We start from the raw sequence: 21666 nt of genomic DNA, 5'->3' as shown, positions 1-21666 counted from the left end.
TTAGGAAGTTGGTTTGAACACCAGACAGTATTTACTGAAGTGACATGCATGTTAGTGCCTGCTTGTGTAGGTTCATCGTTCATCCTGTAATCATATATTCAACAGCATCCTATATAGGCCACCAGAGTTCCCAGTAAGAGGCTGACTGGAGCGGGAAGATACAGCCCTGAAGACTGAGACACATGAATCCCATCTCAACATGCCTTGTAGAAGAAACATCCTCTTTGAAGGATGTTTCAGGTGGTTCTTCCTTCTTGAAAAATGTTGGAGAACATTTCTAATGGCCTTCAGTCCTGCGACACCTACTGCATGAGTAATCGATGGTCTTTAGAGTAGCCTCCATGGAAACTTTAGAGGGTCTCAGCGTGGCTCCAAGGGGAAGTGGATTTTGCAATGGGCGTTACGAGTGACAGATGGGCAAGCGGAGACAAATGATGGGCCAAAGAGAAGAGGTGGGGGACACGTGCCCAGCCCCGCCCTCCCCTCTTGTCCGGCAGGTAGACGTGTTCTCCATCGCCTCTGCAACTTCTGCTGGAGCCTCCTGCCACCTCCCGCTCCTCAGCGCCCAGACAGGCAAGGGGCCGCCCCGGGGGGCGGCGGGGCCGGCGGGGGGCAGCGGGGCCGGCGGAGCCCCCCCCGGGCCCGGCCTCCTCCTGGCGGCGGGGGGCGGGAGGCGGCGCCTGCGGGAGGAAGCGGCGGGAGCGCGGGGCCGGGCCGGGCGGCGGCACTCCCCGGCTGCGCTCCCCGGCAGCGCCCGCAGAGCTGCGCCCGGCTGCGCCCCGGCAGCATGGGCGGCTCGGCCTCCAGCCTGCTGGACGAGAGCAAGTGCGCCTACATTCGAGGTAGGGCTCTGCCGGGGCGGCTCGTCCGGACAGCGCTGCAGCGGGCGCCGCGCCTGCCGGGGGGCTGGCAGGGAGAGCCGGGGGCGAGGGGAGGGCAGCCCCAGCTCCGGGCGGGGTCCCCGGGGGCCCGGGCGCGGTGCAGCCGCCAGCCGGGGGCCCGGGCGCCGGGCGGTGGGGCCGGCGGGGTCGGGGCAGGCTGCTCGGTGCTCGGGGAGGGAGCGCGGCCGGCGGGGGACGGGCGGCCGGGCTGCGAACGGCAGCGCCTGGCAGGCTCCCGGCGGGTGGGTGACAGCGTGCCGAAGAGCAGGCGACGAAAGCCCCCGAGTGTGCGGAGGTGCGGGCGGGCGGCCGCGGGCCGTGTGGCAGCGAGGTCCCGGCGCTGCAGCACCGGCGGCTGAAACCTGTAAGGCACCGGGTTTTGCTAGAGTGGATTGGGGCAAGACCGTATGGGCTGATGTTTTGCAAAGCCCGTTGAAGGCAGCGGGAGAACTGCTAGGTGGGTGTGCCATTGAGCTACTCAGCCTTGTGTAAGACCAACTTTTTTATCCCATTAAAATGTTAGGAGAGAGAAAACAACAAAAAATTGCTTTAGGTTTACGCATATTGCTTTTAAATTACAAAGGAAAAGAGCGTAATTCTGTATTTTGGGGGTATTTTTGTTATTTCAGTAGTTAAAAGATGAAATACATTTGTCTCTTGCCTGTCTACCTACGCTCTATCGGTATGGTAGCAGGTAAAGTATTTACAAGGCAAATTTTAAGACTGGAGATCTACAAGCAGAATAAAAGTTTGCATGTGAAAGGGAAGCCCTGTTCCAGTATGGTGTGTTACACATCCTTGCCGCTGCAGGCTGGGAGATCAAACTCGGTGCTGGTGATTCACCCCCACAGAGTGACTCCTGGGTGGTGCTCGCAGCTGAGCTTGTTCTTTTATTCTGCTGCTTTGGGAGGGCTTTTGTGGTGTAGAGAGGGTGAAAATGTTGAACTGCTTCTCTGTTAGGACTCTTCTGAAATCACAGTGGATCTTTCAAGAGATTCCTGTAGTGGGAAAGATGTCCAAATATGAAATGGCTTTCACCCAAAAAGCAGTCAGCAAAGCTGCTGGCCTCGTATGCTGAGGTTTTTCTACAGTGTCCCCTCAGTATTGTCATTTTCTCCTGCCCGTGGAGGGTGTTTTCAGATCCCATCAGAGCCACGAGGGTGCAGTCCCTATGGATTTCTTTTTTGGTTTACACTCATCCCTGTGCTGCAGCCAAAATTGGATTTCCACATTCAGCATTTCAAGTTTTCTGCTCCCTGACTGGAGGTGGTTGTGAGCACCTGAAAAGGCTGCAAAAATTACTAAATTCTTGTTTATAACAATTTATTTATAATAATTGAAATAATTTAAATTCCAATTACTGGGAAAAAAATAGGAAATTCAGGGAGCTTGTTAGCTTCTTCACAGCTGTGCAAGAGGAAGTGGTGCAGGTGTTTGCCCTGGACATCAATGTAGAATTAGAATGGGGAGCTCATGCCAGAGGGTTGGGAAACCTCTGTCGTTTGGACACGTGTGAAACTGGACTGAGACGTCCCTGCAGCTCGAAGGGAGGGTGCCTCTGCCGTGCTGGGAGCTGTGCCGCTCTTCAGACACATCTCTCGTTTGCCTATCATGTCTTTGCAGAGGCAAGTGATAAAGCAAAATCACTGTGAAAAAAAGGAATTAAAACATTGTGCTTATCCCCTGCCGTTCTTGCTGTAAGTTAGGATCCTCCACTCTAAACTCTTGCTCTGAAAAATAATTAACGAGGCACTTTGTACAGAGGCTGCCCATAAATCAGTATTTCCAAGAAGGAAAAGGAATTGGGAAGAGCATCTTAAATCAGAGTGTGGTCTGGCCAGTTCATCAAACCTACTGCTCATGCTGAAGCTGGAGTCTGCAAGATTCAGACCTTGCTTATTTGTCTTCTATGTCTTGGTCTGATGTATTTTCAGAGCGAGTGCTGTGGTGAGCTCTCCTCGTTTGGAGAGGAAGCAGGCTGAATCACTGATTCTGTGAATTGAATAAGCAGCATGGTTTTTAGCTGGCTTCGTAAAGGTTAGGTGGGTTTTACTAGGAGGCTGGGAGTTTTAAGGGGTTTTTTTCTCCAAAGATGATGCAGAGGAGTCCTCAGTAAAAAGGGAAGGGAAATAGCTGCTTTTTGTCAGTAGAGCTGTCAAGCTGTAGTGCTTGAATGGGGTGGCACGGGTGAGGGAGGTTGTGAGGCAGCAAGCTCAAGGGTGCTGCCTCTCATATCTTGATCAGAGACTGCAGGCAGTGGCATTCTCCAAACTTTGCACATTTTGGGATGCTCACTCATATTGGCCCAAATATCATTCAACTCAAGGCAGGAAATCCTGCATATTACTTCAAGCGAGAGTTTGGTCTAGAGCATCTCTAGCGCTCCCTCCCAGCTGGCATTTCGGTAAACAAATTTATCCTCGTAATCTATATGTCCTGGTTTCAGCACGAGGCTTTTACATCTCCCTTGGCGTAGCTTGGTGGACGGCTCACGCTCCCCTTTCTTTGCCTTTGGGGGGGAAGCTTGCTTCTGGCATCTGGGGAGTTACTCCTGCCACGCCAACCTCCCCCTGCCGCAGAGAGGATTGCTTGGGTGGCGTGGCAGCTCTGCAGCCTGCCGGGCAGCTCCACGTTGGCCAGGATTGCGTGGGGCAGAGTTAAACATTGCTTGGATGTGGGGCAGGATTGCTGCATGGTTGTTCTCATGGTGGTAGAATTTAATTTCTTGCTGCCATAATGATAATTTAATTTGTCTGAAGCCATGTCCCTGTGTTGTAAAGCCTTGTCGTTTATTTGGACAACATTTAAGCTAAACCATAATATAACAAATGGAAATGGGGGACCGAGGGCTAAAGGGACAGCAGGTGGAGTTTTCAGCAATAAACTGGTAGGGTTTCTTCATCAACATACATACAAATCTACAGGTTTTCTAATTTCCAAAAGTCTATTTGCTCACATTATTTGAGGGATGAGAGGAGAACAAAACAGGGTCAAAAATTCTGTGCTATGTAAAATTATGTAAAAAAAATATGTAAAAACATACATGTAGGTGTCTATATAAACCAGTGAGAACATGGCCCTGGGCACAGCGCCACCAGGTAGAGCCTGGGAGACACTTTGCTCTGTGCGCTTCCCTGTGGGTGGCTAAGTGTAAGCCTCATGAGACCAGCTGGAGAAATGAATCCTGGAGAAACGCATGAAGGCATCCTGTGTGGAGTCTCGGTTACTGAATTGTGATTTCCACCTAAACCGACCTCAACTGGTATGCCTTTAAGGAAGAAGTGGTAGCGTTGAACCAGCCAGACTGCAAATCATTGAGAGCCCTGTATACTTCTACGTGGGGTGGTATCTGGAGCCGTACCTGAAAGTCAACCAGTATAATTACTGACCTGGTAATGTGCATTTCCTGTAGCAAATAATTCCTAAGGAGAGAAGATATGATGCCAATGGGTAATTTTTTAAGTGGTCTTCACAGTATGATACACGTGAGACTGTGTTTGAAATCGCAAGGATCATCCTTGGGAAGTTTGAATTGGGGACAGGTACTTCACAAGCTGCCTAAAGACTTATTTGGGGATGGCAGTGTTCTGCAAAATAATTTTTATGCTCAGAAAATCTTTGCATTAAGAAACTATATATATGTAGCACGAAGTTACATTTTGCAAGCCGTCCCAAAATCTTTTTGTCTTTTTCAAGTAGAGATGAATGAAAATCGGTCATTATTGTGAGATGAAATTGTGAGTAAAATGTCAAGACCCAATATTCCTTACTCCTACCTGAAGGAAATTCATGTCATAGTAAGATAATGATGAAATGAGTCAGCAGGGACTCCTCTGAGTGCTGGGGGTGGCTTGTGTCCACTGTGAGAAGGTGGGTGGAGGATATTTAGGGGAGAGTAGGAGGTTGTGTAGTGCCAGCAAGGAGGAGTGGGGCAGAAAGCCAGACCACATGCGCTGTGGCATTACTAGTCTTGAAACCTTAGCAGTTTCAAAGGTGTCTTATGTGTAGCACGAGCCTGTTTTTCTAGCCATACCTATGGAAAAATATTTTTTTCCATTTATTTAAGATCCTTAAGATATTTAAAATACATACACACAACGTTATAAGCAGTACAATGATTTAGAGGCCCCTGAAATTAGAAGAAAATTTTATAGTAATTCCTCTAGGTTTTGGACTGAACCCTTAAAAAAGAAGGAGACTTGTGGTGGAGGTAATCCTTCTTTGTAGGTTTATGGTGGGATCACATGGGAATTATTCAGGATGCCAGTGAAATAGATGGAGTTTAAAAAATAGCAGTAATAATTAGGAGACTGGGAGTTGGTCATGTGAAAAGAGTTTATTAAAAAAATTCATGCTTTCAGTTTGATGAGGCATGGGCTAAACTTGTGATGGGAGGTTTTCATTGCATGATTTGTCTAATGATATTTAATGAGTGTTACACCCAACAGGGAGCGGTGCGGGGCGGTAGTGAGGAGTCATGGACTCGGGGTGCAATCACAAAATTGGGGGAAAAGATGAAAGTGCCTGTTAAAACAACTTGGTACTGTGCCCTGAGAGTTTGTGCTGGGGGTTTAAAGATTGCTGATAGAAAATTTCTGCTTTGTGTCTCTTAATACTCAGTAAGAAACAATCAAGGAAGCAGATCTCGCAGTGGGGAGAAGGTGAAAATGGCCCCGAGAGTCTTAATGATTTTCCATTTCTGCGGTCTCAGCAGCAGCAGTTGTAGGGGACCAAGCCCTGCCCTGTCACGTGTAGTCTGTTAGGACCAGATTTTTTTTAGATTTGCAGAGGTGGAGAGATTTCAAGCACCCGACGCCAGTAATTTCAACAGGTACATCTTCCAAAGAGTTTAGTATACAAAAAATTGAATTTCTCTGGAGGTTGTTTTTTTATTAAAGATGCTCAGTGTGCTTGGCCGTATCGAATCCACCCATTTCTATAAATGTAAAGCGCTGTGCACAGGACGAGGCTCTGTAGTAATTTGCTTTTGATTTGTTTGTTTAAATGCAGTTTTTCTTCTGTTCCTTCTGTTCCTTCCCTTCTTTTCCATCTCTTTCCTCACACAGATGGGACAGCCTGGCCAAGGGACACAGCAACAGTGCTGTGACCCTGTGGTGCCCAGGGGTGCACCCTGTGGGTTTCCTCATTGTTCAGGACTTTCCTCTGAGCAGACCTTCCAGACGTTCTTCTTCTCAGCCAACAGTGAAAGCTATTACTTAATGTCTGTAAGAAGTTTCTTTCTAGTCATTTGTTTGGCCTGTGAATGTCAGTATGGTACTAATTAAGATGGGGTTTTTTTTGCACAAGGATGAAACACTTTAAATGTGTCCATACAAGATGCAGCGCACTTGAAAAAAGCAGGTAGACTCCTCCTGTTCTGTCAAATTTTAGAGGAACGTGGTTTACCCTTTGCTTAAAAGGCAAGAAAATCAGTCGCTAGCTTTACAAGAAGCCGTTCGAACAAATACCATCGGCTGGACGGAGAGAAGTCCCATCCTTGGAGGGAGATAACCCAAGTGCCTGACACAGCTCTGGAGTGAAATTCTCTGCACAGAGCCATGAGCAGGGATGCTGGAGGATGGAAGAATAACTTGGAATTAATTCTGGAAAAGTTGGCCTTTTCTGGACAGGCCCTCAGAGTGCATGTTGGATTTTCTGCTTTAAACTGTCGCGTAGTCCTTCTGGTTTTAATTTGGTGTACAACTGCAAGTATAACAGAGTTTTGTAAAAAATCTGGCCGCACTTACTGCCTTTTCTCTCAGCCTGGTACGAGCTAAGTCTTGCTGTGTTTTGGAAACCCCTCAAGTTTTCTGCAGGTGAGCGTGGCTGTAGCATCAAAAAGAGCAGGAGTGTGGTGTGTCTACATTATCAGCATCTACTTCATGGCTCTTAGAGGGTGCTTTTCATTTTCACATTCTGAAGTTTGTGGTAAAAGCTGATACGATTTTTTTGTGTTTCCCAAAATCCAAGGAAGAGGCAGAATAGTATTTTCTTTTACAAACATGTATTGAATCCAGAATTCATGATTGTGGGTTAGCACTGAGCAAGTACTACCTGGTCCAATCCAAATAGGCATAAATACCCATGGAATGAAAAAATGATGTAAAGTGCATAAGAAATTAACATTTCAGTATGGATATGAGATTCTATTCTTTATTATATGCACCTTGCTAAGTTTTCAAGTTCTTGAAGACCTTAAGAAGTAAGATTTTGAAGAAAAATCCTTTTGGCTTTACTTGCTTTCTTGGAAGTTTTAGTCCTCAGAGAGGTTGTTGCTGTTGGGATAAAAATCCGCCACTGGCTCCATAGTTTTAATAAATGGTGCCTGTCTGTGTTGGAAAGGAGAGGCAACTTCTCTTTGGTCCTTTATATTCTTTAATTCATGGGGCCAGGCACTTTATCTTAGCTTTCGACTGAACAAGCAGAAGACGTCCAGGGATGTGATTGATGGGAAAGGTATTTGCCACCCAACTTGAACAGAATATACTGTACTTGGTAACTTCCAGATGTTAGCTTTGGGAGATTAGGGCAGGAGATACCTTCTCTGTTCAGTTTCCATTGCTCATACAGTCCCATTTATTAATTTTCAAAAGTACCATGAGCAATTTTGGAAGTTCACAGTCATATTGTCTTGCAACAGGCATGGTCAAGAATTTCCCTAATCAAAGCAGGAGGCAAGATACTGTTCTTTGGTTTGTCAGTTAAAGGGTTGTCTGTGATCACTTGACATTTTCAGAAACCCAGCAATCTTGGTTATCCATTTTGTGGCACAGCTTCTGCCAAAGCATCTGGGAAGCCAGGTTAGGCTCCTTGCCTCTTCAGCAGCATCATCTCAAGCTCCCTTACACCAAAGCAAACTGTGCTGCTTGCACAAGAACTAACCTTAAAGATGATGTGCTAATGCTTGCTACAGAGCATAGGTTTGAAAACTGAAAGGTGGTTTCTTTCTGGGAAAGAAGGTCAGTTTTTTATGGTACTGTGAGTGAAGGGAAACCACAGAGTGGTAGGGGAAGGCATGTAGCATTTTTGATGCTTTTCTGCCGTCTATGTAGAAAAAACTATGTACAATGTTTAATTAAGCACTTCCCAACAGAAAGAGTGTGAAATATGCTCACCTTTGCCCAAGAAACCTGTAATTGAGAGGCACACTGTAAGAGTGCAGTCTGCTGTGCTTTTGTACTTGATATTTTCCAAAATCTTGAAGATTGGAGGTTAATTAGTGCAGCTTGGCCACAAATTGTAAGACAGTCTTTGCATCTGATAGAAATTGTATTGATATTAAAGGGGGAGAAAGCAAGCTCTGAGATGATTAAAGCGGCTTTGTTGTTGATGCCTTTGGGCAGTAGCAGCTGAAAAGCCAGTGTCTAGGTCGGGAAGGATGATATTCATAAGCAATGTGGTCATGGCTGCTTTAAAGTACACAGCACTTCTTTCTACAGCTTTTCTGTTTGCATATAATGAACCTGCTGTTCTCTTCGCGCTAGAAGAACTATAATAGTGGCTGCAAGTTTTTGAACATGCATGCAAGCATTTTAGTTGCTTTGCAGTTAAAGGACAGTGATGAAACGAAGCCAACTTACAGAAAAGCGAGATTAAAGCTTGTGGAAATGGCCCAAACTTGTGTGAGGAAAGGGTTCACCTGTTTGGGTTTTCTAAAAACTTTATCCTGTATTTCTTTATTAGTCGTATATATAAAAAGAGTTTGGTGGTGATTTTATACTAATGCTTAACTTGATACGCATAACCTAAGATTTTGGTGACTTAGTTTCCCTAGGTATTTAATCGTTTATTTTTGAAATCATAAAACTTTAATCTTCAGGCTTCTGTGATATTAGTTGATACCTCAGACAGGAACAGTTGCTCTTACACTTTGGGTAGTACTAAAGCTTTAAGCCTACATGTTAGGCCATTGTAGTGCTACCAAAGTTGTTATTTAGTTATTGCATCTTTTTTAAAAAAACTAGGTAGTTGTTTTAGCTAGCAGTATCAGGAAGTAGAGAACAAAAGCAAGGCTGACTCTTGGGTCCTTCTAGTTAGATGATTAAAATGTTGAAAGCAACATAGTTTTCAAAAATATGTAGATTGTTTTTGTATGGTTAAAATTCTTCTGGGAAATAAGTGGAAGCAAGAATACGGTAGTTAATTTATTTTCTAAATAAATTTTTGAATCCCAAAATAACATCCAAAACATATTTTTAGTAGCTATTTGTGATGATCTTGATTTTAAGCCTGTTGCTCTGCCTTGCCCTGAGCAGCGCAGTTCCTAAGGAGCGTGCAGATGCTCCGGAGGCTTTTGTTGTGGCGGACGTGCGGTGATTTCACGCAGATTGCATTCTGTGCAGAGCCAGACCCACCACGTGTGTCTCGGGCGTGTGTCTGCTGAGCCTGTGGCGGCCGATGTGACAAGGAGGAGGTGCCATGTCAGCCCTCAGAGCGTGACTGTGACCGTGGTGCTTGGTCGGTGTTTGCTGCTGGCCCTTGCAGGTGCTGTGTGGTCACGCTCCGGGATCTCGGAGGGGGCTGTGCCAATTGTTCAGGTCGGGGCAGCACACGCTCCTTTGGGACTGCCTCAAACCGTGCCCAGCACCGTGCTGCTCGGCGGGCTGGGGGAGCTCCAGCCATGGGGGCAGCAGTGAATGAGCTCCACAGTGGAAAACAGCGCCAGAGCTTCCTGGCTTGCTGCCTCCTTTACGTGTCTTCCCAGTGAGCCACGTCTGTCCTTCAGAATAAATTCTGCTTTTGAGATTTATGCAAAGTGAGCACGTCAGCTGATCTTCAGGTTGTTTCTTCAAGATGTCATTGCTTAAGCCGCGAACGTGGTGCATCTTCCCCGCTACAGTCTCTGGCCAGGTGGCATGCCGAAGAAAGCCACCCACGTCAGTGCCTGGCCTGTTTTCGGTCTCTCCGCTGACAACACCAGCAGTGGTGGTGCCTTTTCAGATGATGGTGGACTTGCAAGGAGATCGTTGGTGATGGTGTAAGACAGTTCATCGCTCCCCCAAAATGCTGCTGTTTTTTCCAGGTTCACTGTGCGGTGTTAGAAGCATGTTTTGACTGCGGCTCTCATGCACTGCAACAGGTAACTCACAGAAACACCCGAACTGTGTGTTCGTTGTTGTGTGTGGGACACGTTAGTCCTCATAAATCGTGTCGTGATACAAGCAGTGTAAGGCAATCCTTGTTCCTGGTTGTTTACTCTTCAAGCAGGCAAACCACACAAAGCTACAGCAAAGGCCCAGAGGATCAAAGGCAGGGACCAGGGAGTGCCAGGCTGAGGAGAAGCAGCCTGTGCCAGTCCCCGGAGCAGGGTCAGGCCTCTGCATCAGTTCCAGCTGCACCGTGCTGATGTGTCAAAGCCAGGCAGGGTTAACAGCTACGGGACGTGCTAGGGACCAGCTGGATGTTTAAGCACTCGTGATCACTAAATACTTTCACAGCTGACCTTAGGAAAAAATGTCTGCAGCTTCTTTATGTTATAAAAACATCTGGGACTTCCCATGAAGGTTTATGTTCCCCAGGTCAAGGTAGCTGCAGGTTTTTTGGAGCTCAAAACCAGCTCTGTCCATGCATACAGTTTCTAAAGATCCCGTGCTCGCTGCCTGTGATGCCTGATTCTCTGAAGTAATACCTTCCTGGATTTACTGCTGGTTTTTAGTTCTGTGTGCTTGGGATCCCAGCTAAAACAAAAATTGCCCTCGTGTGCCATATCTGGAAGCTTACTGCCCATCAGCTTTTCCCTACTCTTTTTCAGAGCAATGTGGGCATTGTTGCTTCAAATTTACAAAAGATGCCACCGCCATCCCACCGCTCAGCGTTCCAGCTCACTCATCGCTGTCCTTTTAGCTAGCATTCTTCTTTAGCCCCCCCTCATCTGTTATCTTAGGAGGCAATTTTTAAAGCTTTACGTATTTTCCTTCCTCTGCGTGAAACCACAGTTGCTATTTGTGCTGAGATTCTCTGCAGAGTTTTATTGCGATGATGATAACTGAAGATCCGATTCTTGAAGCAGCATTGGGGATGTTAAATATCTTAGGTGTTGTCTAAAGACCAGCTTGCGTCTGTTGAAGGTGATAACGGAGAATCCTTGCAGATTTTCACTTGATATTCCACATATTATAGTGGTCACGCTACAGGAAAAGCAAGCTTTCATCATCCCCAGGCAAAGATTTAATGGCAGGGTCAGTGCAAAGGAAAAAAAACAAGGCTTTTTTGCTCTTACAGATATTCTGTAAAGAGTATTGTTGTCTGTAATTTAGTCTGCCAGACACTTTCCACTGTTTTCAGTTGCAAATGAGGCTTTGCCAGTCTTCAGCTGTTCAGGCTGAAGTTTCCATGCTAAGTGGCCTCAAATTGCATTTTTGAGAAAACTGCAGCTAAAGTGGATGAGGTTTTGGGGTTTTTTTTCTTTTTTTCTGAGAATTAAGCTAAAGAAAGCGTGGTTTTCCTCTCTTTGGATGTTCTGTTGAGCATCTCAAGCATATCCTGCAAGAGCAGGGAAGGGGCTGAGGGCCGTAGAGCTGGAATAAGGCAAGCCAGAGGCGAGTGGGAAGGGTTTCTATCCACTGCCCAGTGTTCCCCTGCTGAACTAAACCCTGTCGCTTCCACGTTTGCTCTTTGTGCAGGCTAGCAAATAGCTGTGACACCTACAGCTACCAGCAGCAGTTCAACCCTGTAGATAAAGGTGATGCCACAAAGCAAACACGACTTTCTATCGCATAAGCTTACTGTGTTAGTGAAAAGGTCCATGGATCAAAGCCCTGAACTTGCCCCTGTTGTTTGAGGGAGACCAGGGTACAAAGGCAGCTTTTTGATATATTTTTCTATTGGCTTCATTCAGTAGGAAGCCCCAGATTTGTTGTTTGCTTTGGTCTTTTTTTTTTTTTTTTTCCCCTTCTGAGATTTCCTGTACACCTGCCAAGCTACAGAGTCCCGTGCAGGCATCAATCAGCTGATCATCCCGCTGAGATACAGTGATAGGTGATGGTATTTTATTTCATACATGAGGAATTATGGCTATTAATTTGGGGCTTGACAAACCTAGTGCTTAATTTTTCAGGCAACTGGCCATTTTAATGCTCTCCCCGGATTTCCAGCCAGGCTCCAGCAGTGCTCAGTTGTGACTGCGGGCACTCCCCACTTTTGCAAATCAGAAAAAGAAGGTGGCAGGAGCCAGCTGAGAGCTTCTTCCATGAGTGATATACATTCTGTCCAGCTTTACATCTTGTAGAAGATATAGAGACAGGATCTGCTTCTTTGGGGTGGTATTTGCCTGCCTTAAATATAAATCAGCTCCCTGCTATTTCCAGCTCACCATGCCACAAACTTTCAGAGCTCTGCCGTGAATGGGGAGTTGATTAGAAGGTAGTATTTTTAGGTGTGATTGTAAAGAAAAGTAGCTGTAACCGCTGCTGCTTGTGCTTCATCATCTTTGCTCTGAGCCAGGGAAGCAGCAGCAAAACAACTGACACAAGGAGTGTTTGAGGATAGTGACAGTTCGTGAGTGTGGCTGGAGGGAGGTGTCCAGATGTCAGGGTTGCATTTGATGTGTCTGGAAGGAGGACTCAAAAAATTATCCAGATTGTCAGCTGATCTAAGTTTTTGGTGGGTTTTATGCTGCTTTTGGAGGAGAAAAGATCATAGAGGCATAGAATGGTTTGGGTTGGAAGGGACCTTTAGTCCAACCCCCCTGCCGTGGACAGGAACATCTCCCACCAGACCAGGTTGCTCCAAGCCCCGTCCAATCTGGCCTTGAGCACTTCCAGGGATGGGGCATCCACTGCTTCTCTGGTGCCAGTGTCCCACCACCCTTTAAAAGTGTTTCAAATGCACATAGAAAAGGAGACTGTCTGAATTAGAGGTACAGAGAAGACACAAGTTTTTGATTTTCATATGCTTTTAAAATGTAATCATGGTTGTTTAGTTAGTTATTAGTGTTTTTACCAAGCTTGGTAATTTGCAGTGGGTTTTCTTTCCAGCTATGGCCAGGAAACAGTTTCCTTTACCCGTCTTGTGGCCCACATTTGAAGAAGGCAAAACGATCATGTGATGACCCTGTGCTAGGAGCACAGGTCTGTTATGGTGCTGTACTTCTAACGAAGAAGGGCGGGCATCAGCTGAGGCTATGCCATTTCCTACAAAGTGATGTTGAAAAAATTATTCCGAACTGAAACATTGCCCAAAACCCAAAAGGAAAGTAGAAAACATCTGCAAATATCTTAAGGGCGAGTGTCAAGAGGATGGGGCCAGGCTCTTTTCAGTGGTGCCCAGCAACAGGGCAAGGGCCAATGGGCACAAACAAACACAGGCAGTTCCGTCTGAGTAGGAGGAAGAACTTTGCCTTGATGGTGGCAGAGCCCTGGCACAGGCAGCCCAGAGAGGCTGTGGAGTCTCCTGCTCTGGAGACATTCAAACCCCACCGGGATGTGACCCTGTGCAACCTGCTCCAGGTGACCCTGCTTTAGCAGGGGTTGGACTGGATGGTCTCCAGAGGTGCCTTCCAACCCCGCCTGTTCTGTGACTCCGTGAAGTGTCAGCCAGCACGGTGAAGGCACATCCACCTCCTGGGCAGGCTGGAGTTAGCAGATCAGCTGTGTGCGGAGGAAAGGGCGATGCCCTAAAATGAAGCTGTAAACTTTTTATACAAACCAAACCAGTCTCTGGCATTTCATGGATCAGACCTCAGAGGTATTGCTCAGTATTATAATGTACTAAAATGAAGGCTGGTGGGTGCACAGCTCCCTGGTGTAGCTTCCTATAACTTGCACGGGAGGCTTGATAGACTGGAGCCAATGGTTGTTCCAGCATCTTTTGCTTTAAAAAAAGATAAACAATCAGAAATCCTGTGAAGCAAACCTGCATGTGCTGCACAGGAGGATTTAATCCAGGGAAATCAACCCAATTAATCCAGGTGTGTACTCTGTGATGGAGGGACATACATCCGTTTGAATATGAAGCATAATAAATCTTCTGTTTACCTCAAGAATCTGATATTTTCTCTCCAAAGCAGGATGGCAAGCTGTGTTAGCCTCCTTGCCCATTTATTCAGTTTGTGGTACAAATCAAACGTTAACAAGTTGGAAAGAGGTCTCGAGCAGACCAGTGAAAGGCCACAGGACAGGCATTGCTCCCAGTTTCCGTGAGCTTTATCGGAGTCCAACCGATATGTCAAAGGTGTTTGTAACCCATGCCAAAGTCTTACTTCAGCCATCACAATGTATTTAATTGAAGAAACTGATCTCAAGGAAGTTAAAAAAACTTTGTGAACTACAGAAGCAAATCGTGTGCTGGGTAGAAAATGATACCGATAGCTGCTTCTGTCAGCCTGCTGGTCCAAACCAGACTGAAGGAATGGGGAAGGATGTTGGTGTCCATATGGACTGATGTGGGATTTGAGTACCTCTCTCTCTGGATGCCCAAATCAAAGCATCTTGCAAACTTGAATCCTAATTTAACCTTACTTCTACATCTGTGGTACTTCACTGGTCTGCTGCATTGGCCACACTGCATTTTTAGGGCTAGTATTAGGATTCAGCTCCCATTTCTCTCATTCCTTTAGAGATAAATATTTTAGTTATGTGGCAGATGCTTTCTTTGAGGAATGGCAGCAGCGTGCATGCTTGGCTTCGTGGTACGTAATTTCTGTGCCACTGGAGGGACCATGGGTGTTTTGTTAGCCCAGCAGTGCCAGTCCAATTGTCCCATTATGGGGTTTCCACAGGAGCTGTAGAAGAAAGGTCCCCATGTTGTTGTGTGTATTTCAGCATTCTCTACCACAGCTCCAATTCCTTCCTCCTCTTCTTGAGTTTCAACTGCTTTTTAGCTGAGAGCAGGAGGGCCCAGCAGCAAGCTGCTTTCAAACCATGTCCAACCCAAGCAGTGAGGAGTAAGAGCAGAATTGAGGCCGTATTTGCTGTGAGACCCATCTGAGATCTGCAACGCTAAAGAAGCTTCTGTAGAAGACTTTGGAGGTTGGGCATTAAGGGCCTGATGTGTTTGTGATAATCTCTTGGGAGCTGTGGCCAAGTAGCGGTGACAAATCATAAACTGAAGCAGCCCAGCGAGAAGCCACGCTGGCATTTTTTGGAGGAAGAAGCTGGGTTTGAAGGGAACGAAGAAGGAAGGCCCCCATGTGAACTTAACACCAACTTCCCTTACGCATGGAAAAAAACATGAAGCTGCTTGGCACATCTCGTACCAGAATGGGGGGTGTCTGAAGTTGATACCACACTGAGATACAAGGGAGTTACCAATGTAAACAAACATACAAAACCAACGTGTTGGTAAGAGTATAAAATACTAGGTGGTAATTTTGAGCAACAGCTTGTGGTTTGTTAGCTATTAATCTTGCTACATGGTTTTTCCTTAGCGTGCCTTAAATATTTAGGCAGCAGGAAGTGTGGTCAACTGAGAAGTTGCTGTGCTCTTTCTGTAACGCTTGGCATAGGCAGGTGTTACTTTCATGAATATAAACTGAAATCAGACTTGCCTTGGAGGGTGCTCTCACAGCCGAGTTGTGCAGGGCGTTGGGGCTGAACGGTGTAGGTGAACACTGGCTGGGGTTTTATTGCTACTGTCTGCAAAAGAGTAATTTTTGAAATAAAATCCAGCCTCCCTGATAGCTGAGGTGCCTGGAGTTCTTCTGTAGGAAGGGACACGTGATTTTCTGAGAGGCTGAACCAAAAATAAATTTAAAGCTGAATCTGAGGATGCTATACAAGATGTCAGGTTGAGTTTCTGTGACTGTTATGTATAGTAGCGTAGGCTGAATTGGTGCCAGAGATGTGAGCGTGCACAGCCTTGGGAGGATGTGAAAGCCATATTTCAGATGGGGCCCATCTCTCTATTCATAGTTTTAACTTCTTTTGGATGATGGAGACATCTGTAAAAAGTAGTAAGTCCCCTTTCCTTCCAGAATAAGACTATGAGTTTTCCAGCTGTTGGCTAAGACAGGTTTTCTTGTTGAAATAGCTTTTGTCTGATGTAAGTCTAAAACAATATGGTTATGGTAACTGAAAATATTTCTTTGTCAATTCTGTCCCTTGTTAGTTTTAGTTGTAAATCTAAGTATTTCCATTCATTGTTGCTTCTTGGTAGCAGCTGTTTGATTTTTAAAACCTTATGGAGTCTTCCAGTGAAGTGCACACTGCTGATAATATGCAGTATTACTTATATTCTGTATTTTCTTTACCATACTGTGTGGTTAATTTTCTTTCATCTTCATAGTGGATTCTCGTGATCATAGAGCACGCTCTTGCTTTCCTTCAGAAATCCTGTCATCTTGAATAATGCAAAAACAAGCCCATAACATTGATTCATGTGGTTCTTGGTTGCAACCACAATAATATGGATTGTGCCATATATTTGTCAGCTGACGCCATTCTGTATTCATAAAACAGGCCTTAGGATCTTTTTTTAGATCTGTAGAGTTTAAAGATTAGCTTATTAGGCACCTCTCTGATGTGTAATTATTCTGGACTGAATAATATGTTAACCAGAAGATACGCAATTTATATACAGCAGACAAGTAAAGAAGAGCGTATGCTTAAAAAATCAGTTTGCTGGAGCAGTTTGGCAAAAAACTTAGTTCTAATGCATTTAAAAGACTTTTTATTTAAATAACTTTAAAAAAAATAATACATGTGCTGGCTAGTGAAGCGGTTTTACTTTTGTATCTTACATGTTTCTTGACTATAATTCTGTTTTCTCTCAATTTCAAAATACACTATTTTACAAATTAGAGGAACCCTAGGAATTAAGAGTTTAAAAAGCATGTTAGGGTATCTGCTGAATCATGGGACTGCATTATCTCCTCCAGCTTTCTTCACATTGCTCCGTACTAGTCATTCTTGAATGAGATAACATCTTATGCTTTCTTTTTTTGTCACAGAAGGTTCTCCTGAAGCACACTAAGCAGGTATTTTTAATACATCCACACAAAATTTGTAATTTTTAGAACTTCAGTTGGCATTTAGACTTTCAGCTTGGCTTCAGAGGTGCTGAGCACCCACCTGGCACTGGTGGTTGGAATCCAGAAGTTCTGGAAATGTGAGAAGTTGCCTCACACTGCTGGCAGCAAAAGTAATTTTCAGAAATGCCTTTGAATCTTCAACCATGTATACTATCTTCTTAGTGACAGAGGTACTTCTAAAAGTGAAATAATTATGACACAGGGACCTCGTTACTGATTCAAAAGAGGTTGTAAGAAGATTATCATCTCCTAGACTATGAGTTTTGTGGCATTTAGCTGGGGCATGTGTCCCTCGTAAGGACATGCCTGCAAGCAAAATTGGAACCCAGTATGTTAGATCTGAGACCTGTGTTTTGTTATCCTGACCCCTGAACTTCTGAGACGCACGAAGAGGAAGTCATGACTCCATGTAAACTCAGAGTTTTGGAGCCAGAAGGTTCAACTTGACTGGCTCATTTTCGAAGGTTTGGTGCATCTTTGCTAGTCCAGCTTAGCATAAAGCAGAGACTGCAAGATGCACTTTTTCAGCACTCTGTCCTAGTGGCCATGGGTTTTACATTGGAAGCTATAAAGAATCCATGAATCATATTGTTGGTTTTTGTGAATACAGTTTTCCAAAATTCCTGGCCTGTTCTTATTCAGTCATCCTTCACTGATGTGCTCTTTAGTTAACCAAAAGCCTGCCTGTTTGTATGAAGCAGCTGGTTTTATGCAAAACCAATGGTGAACCTCTTGGTGAAATAACTGCTTAGTGATGCTTGAAAGGGTAAACAGTGAAGAATTAGTGTCCCAGGGTACAAAGAAGTTCTGCTACTGCATGAGTAGCGTGTGGCCTGAGTAGCATCTCATCGGAAGAGATGATGGCACTGTATAGTAGAGGTCTTTAGGAGTAATGGCGAGGGATAGAAAAGTCTCTAAAAGGTTATTGTGGATTCAAGAGCTCTTGGGGGTGTTTTGAAGCCACACTGGATGCTGTTAGGTGGAAAAATATTTCATAGAAATTGAGTCCTCATCCTGCACTTCATCAGCTGTGTGAATCCCATCAGCCGAAACAAAGACAGAGATTGGATTTATGTGGCTTTCTGACAAAGAATGCAAACATGGCTTTAAATTTAGTTGTAGTCAGTAAAAGCAGGCAGCCTTTGGAGGAATTCAGATTTGGATGAGATTCAAAATGTGCGTTGCTCCATTAGAGGCAGTTTGTGGATATTGGACGCTTACATGGGCTCAAGGCAAGCTTTGGTAGAGCAGCCCTGAAGAGGCTGGAGCAAAAACTAGAGCATCTCAGAGACTCTCCTTTATCTTCTGCCATCACATAACTGAGGAGTTTGGGGAAAGACACACAAAAAAGTACATTGTATAATTTTGAAATGTCAAAGCAACACCACATAATCATAGCTGTTTATTATTATCCCAAATCTCCTCTTTCTTATGAAGACCTGCACTAACATAAACATTTTGTGCCCCTTTTTGCCACAGAGAGTTGCCTTTAGCATCCTTTTCCCCAGTTGTGAGTCTGTAAATAAAACTGCTGCCTGGCTGCCTCCCTGGTGAAATAAACCATGATAGTGTGCTTCAAATACAGTTGAGTAGATAGGAGCTAAATATGTTTACAGTAGCATTACTAATGATTACTTCTGCATTCAGAAAATGAAAATGTAATCTGATGTACATAAATTTGCCAGTTAAAACTCCTTATCACACAAAAGCTATTCTCTTCTATTCTTATCCGCTCTTGCACGTTGCATTCTTATGGCTGTTTTTTTCATAGTCCTCTAAATAAAACATTTTACAAAACACAGAAAGATGAAGAATTTATGTTTTGATGTGGGCAAACACAGCAGAGGATCACATTCTTCTCCAAAAAGAGAGGAAGTATCGGCATCCACGTCGATAGGAGCTCAGATTGGGCTGAAGGTGAAAACTTTAGAGATCCAGGATGGACAAACTGGGACTTACCAAACTGGAGCTCCATAACTGATCAAAGGCTAGAGCGATGAAAGCCAACTGTTCGGTGCACTCCCTGAGGCATTGCCACCGTAGATATAAAACCCAGCCTTGAACATGTACTGGTTACATGTTGCCACAAGTCATGGTATATGGGCAAGTACTTTTGGTGTGTCTGTGCGTGGAGGTCCTGCTGAAGACCTCAGGAGGTGCAGCGCTACCGAGAACCAGCAGGAGAGCTCTCACTGAACCAGTTCCAAATAAATTCTTGGGAACAAATTTCCTCTTCTTAGTAATAACCTGTCTGGCTGTTTTTCTGAGCCCAGAAGCTCACGTGGTCCTACTGTACAAACACAGCGCTGGAAGAAGGTGGTTTTGATTTGGTTTTTTCCTTTCAAGTTGTGTCATGTCACAAGCCCTTCTGAATGTGAAAGATAAATGGAGAGGAAATGAAGCAACTTATCTTTTTTTTTTTTTTTTTTTTTTTTTTTTTTTCAAAAAGGAAGGAGCATTGAAACTTTGAGGCGGAAGAGCTGAGCGGCTGAGGAGACTCAAACACACATTTAGTGAGAGAGACAATAGCTGACTGTTGCTTCTTCCTGGGAAGGCTTCTTAGAAATGGAAAAAAACAAACACCAGCGCTAGCCCTATTGTCTTCTCAGTGATGCTTTCATGAGCGCTTGAGGAACTGAAACTCATCCAGGCAGAAGAAGAAGAAAGTACAACACTTGGCGGACTGTCAAGTGGCTGGATTGTAACCCCTCTGAGCTTGATTCCACCGCATATAAGCAGGCTTTAGTGAGACCAGCTCTGTGGAGGAAGTAAGGTGACTTTGAGGCTCCTCCTGTGGACTTGTGTGCCACCCCCTTCCCGTCACAGCAAGCGACGCTGTGGCTACGCCTGCCTGGGAGTCACAGTCAGACACTCAGTGGGGCTCTGGTGTTTCTCTGAATTATGGCTAAAAGTAGAAGCCTGAAAAAGAAAATAAATACTTTTCAACAGTTTTCTGGAACAAAGAGTAATTAGACCTTAAACCCAGCATTTGTGCAGGAGTGACTGTAAGATGAAGGTCTTGCTTTGTATGTGTCCTCCTTTATATTTCCATCAAATTCTTTCTGAACACAGTTCTTTTTCCTTCTTTTTTCCTTCAATTCCCATAACCTGTGACCTTGTGACCTGGGAGTATTTCTTCTACCTCTGATCATCTGGATTGATGGCCCTGGCTGGCTGTAGGAAGAGCAGACCTGGTGAAAGTGAGGGTACCCGGTCATCTTTGATACTGCTGCAGTTGCAGAAAGTTAAGGGTTACTTTGATTTTTACTTGACTTCTTTTCAGGATAAAATTTCTGGAATTAATTCTGAATTTGCTAGCAGAAGGTATACTTTTATTAGTCAGGTCCCAACTATGATACACAAGAATCAAAGGCATAAACTCTGCCAAGTCCAAGGAATGATTAAGTTTAATGTGTCCTTTTAGCTTCGCAAAAAATCTCCAAAAATATTTGGATCACTTTGTTTCCTTCTTTCAGTGTTTCAAAAGTACTGGGATCTTGATTATGGCCATGCTCAGATTTGGATGGGACAAGAGAGGGAAAAGGAGGCCACTGGCGGGTCTCCTGTTTTGAGAAGCTCCAGGCAGCCAGAGGGCCATCTCCCTTCTTCTGTTTGCTTGTTCCCCTTTGTTTTCTATTCACGCCCTTTGCCTCATTTTCTCTGCTGCTGCCCATGGGTTGTCCCTGGGCTAAATTTAACAGGGGCTTTTGGAGTGGTCACATTGGTTTTGTGAGGGAAGGGAGGACCTCCTTCAGTCATTTGCAAATTCTGCTTCTGGTGCACCCATTTCACAGCTGGAAGAGAGCAAAAGGCTTTGTCCTAACCCAAACTGGGAATTCTGGGCAGCAGCAGCCTCTATAGTAGAGTCTGAGTAAAGCAGGAGTGAGAAAACCAGACATACTAATTCAGGCCAAGATTGTTTTAAGGGCGAGAGCAGACTTACTTGAGGTCTCTACAGCTGAGCATCAGTGCATCTTCCTGCCTTCGCTTTACACCAGACATTTCCGTAGCTTTGAAAAAACCCTGGGTCTGCACGTCTAGCACTGTGGTACCAGCTCTTGGTGTTTCTCAGCTAACTTGAATTATAAAGTTTATCTGTTGCATCATACGAGTTGTAGTTTCCCTTCCCCATCTCTAATATTCACAGAAAAAGAGACGGTTTTACATAGGGCTTGGTGAGCAGATTCATGTAATAATTATATACTTGCTTTTTAAACTCTTAACCTCAATTGATGCTTTTTTGCAGCCATCAGAAGAAACCTCTTTCCCCACAGGATGAGGCACCAACGCTTCCTCCTGACTCTTCTGCAGAATTAAACATTCAGTGAACAGTGTAGTTTTGCTGGCTGGGAGATACTATCATCCACAGAGAAGTAGAGTTGTAAAAGGGGAGACTCAGTTCCATGAATGTAGCCCCTTAAATGCTTGGAACTAGTTCTTACAAAGTATGAATGCAATCATTTTTAATTCTATTTATTTATAAAAATATAGCAATATTAGGATATTATCTTATTTTTCTGAATGGGAGAACAGACTGTCAGCAAAGAAGATTTGTCTAGTTTGCCTTAGCTAAGGCACAGAAAGGTTAAATAACCATATGTTATGAAAAATCATTTAGAAATGCCAGAACTAAGGAACATTTGTCTACTGATTCATTTTCCCACCTTAAAACCACTAGTCCGCACTGGTTGCTCTCCTGCAGCTGCTGGGTGTACATATGGATGGATAATATTATGGAAATAGTTTTTCAGTATTTTTAATGCGTATGCAAAACAGGTTACTCGGAGTCATAGTGAATAATTCTGGCTTTACCAAGGC

At 44.6% G+C, this 21666-nt stretch overlaps 1 protein-coding gene across 1 annotated transcript in view; it reads left to right on the top strand.

The window, feature by feature from the left end:
- Positions 1–708: 708 nt before the first annotated feature.
- The window catches only part of NIBAN1 (niban apoptosis regulator 1), a 70140-nt gene continuing 49182 nt past the window's right edge, over positions 709–21666 (top strand). The window contains exon 1 of the mRNA XM_037404259.1: positions 709–842. Coding sequence (XP_037260156.1) covers positions 788–842 — 55 coding nt within the window. The 5' untranslated portion in view covers positions 709–787. The remainder of the gene's footprint in view (positions 843–21666) is intronic.

Source organism: Falco rusticolus, chromosome 11 (genome assembly GCF_015220075.1).
Source record: "Falco rusticolus isolate bFalRus1 chromosome 11, bFalRus1.pri, whole genome shotgun sequence".
In the NCBI taxonomy this organism is placed as follows: Eukaryota; Metazoa; Chordata; class Aves; order Falconiformes; family Falconidae; genus Falco; species Falco rusticolus.
Note: the sequence above shows the minus strand (reverse complement) of the source record. Positions and strands in the feature narration are given on the sequence as shown.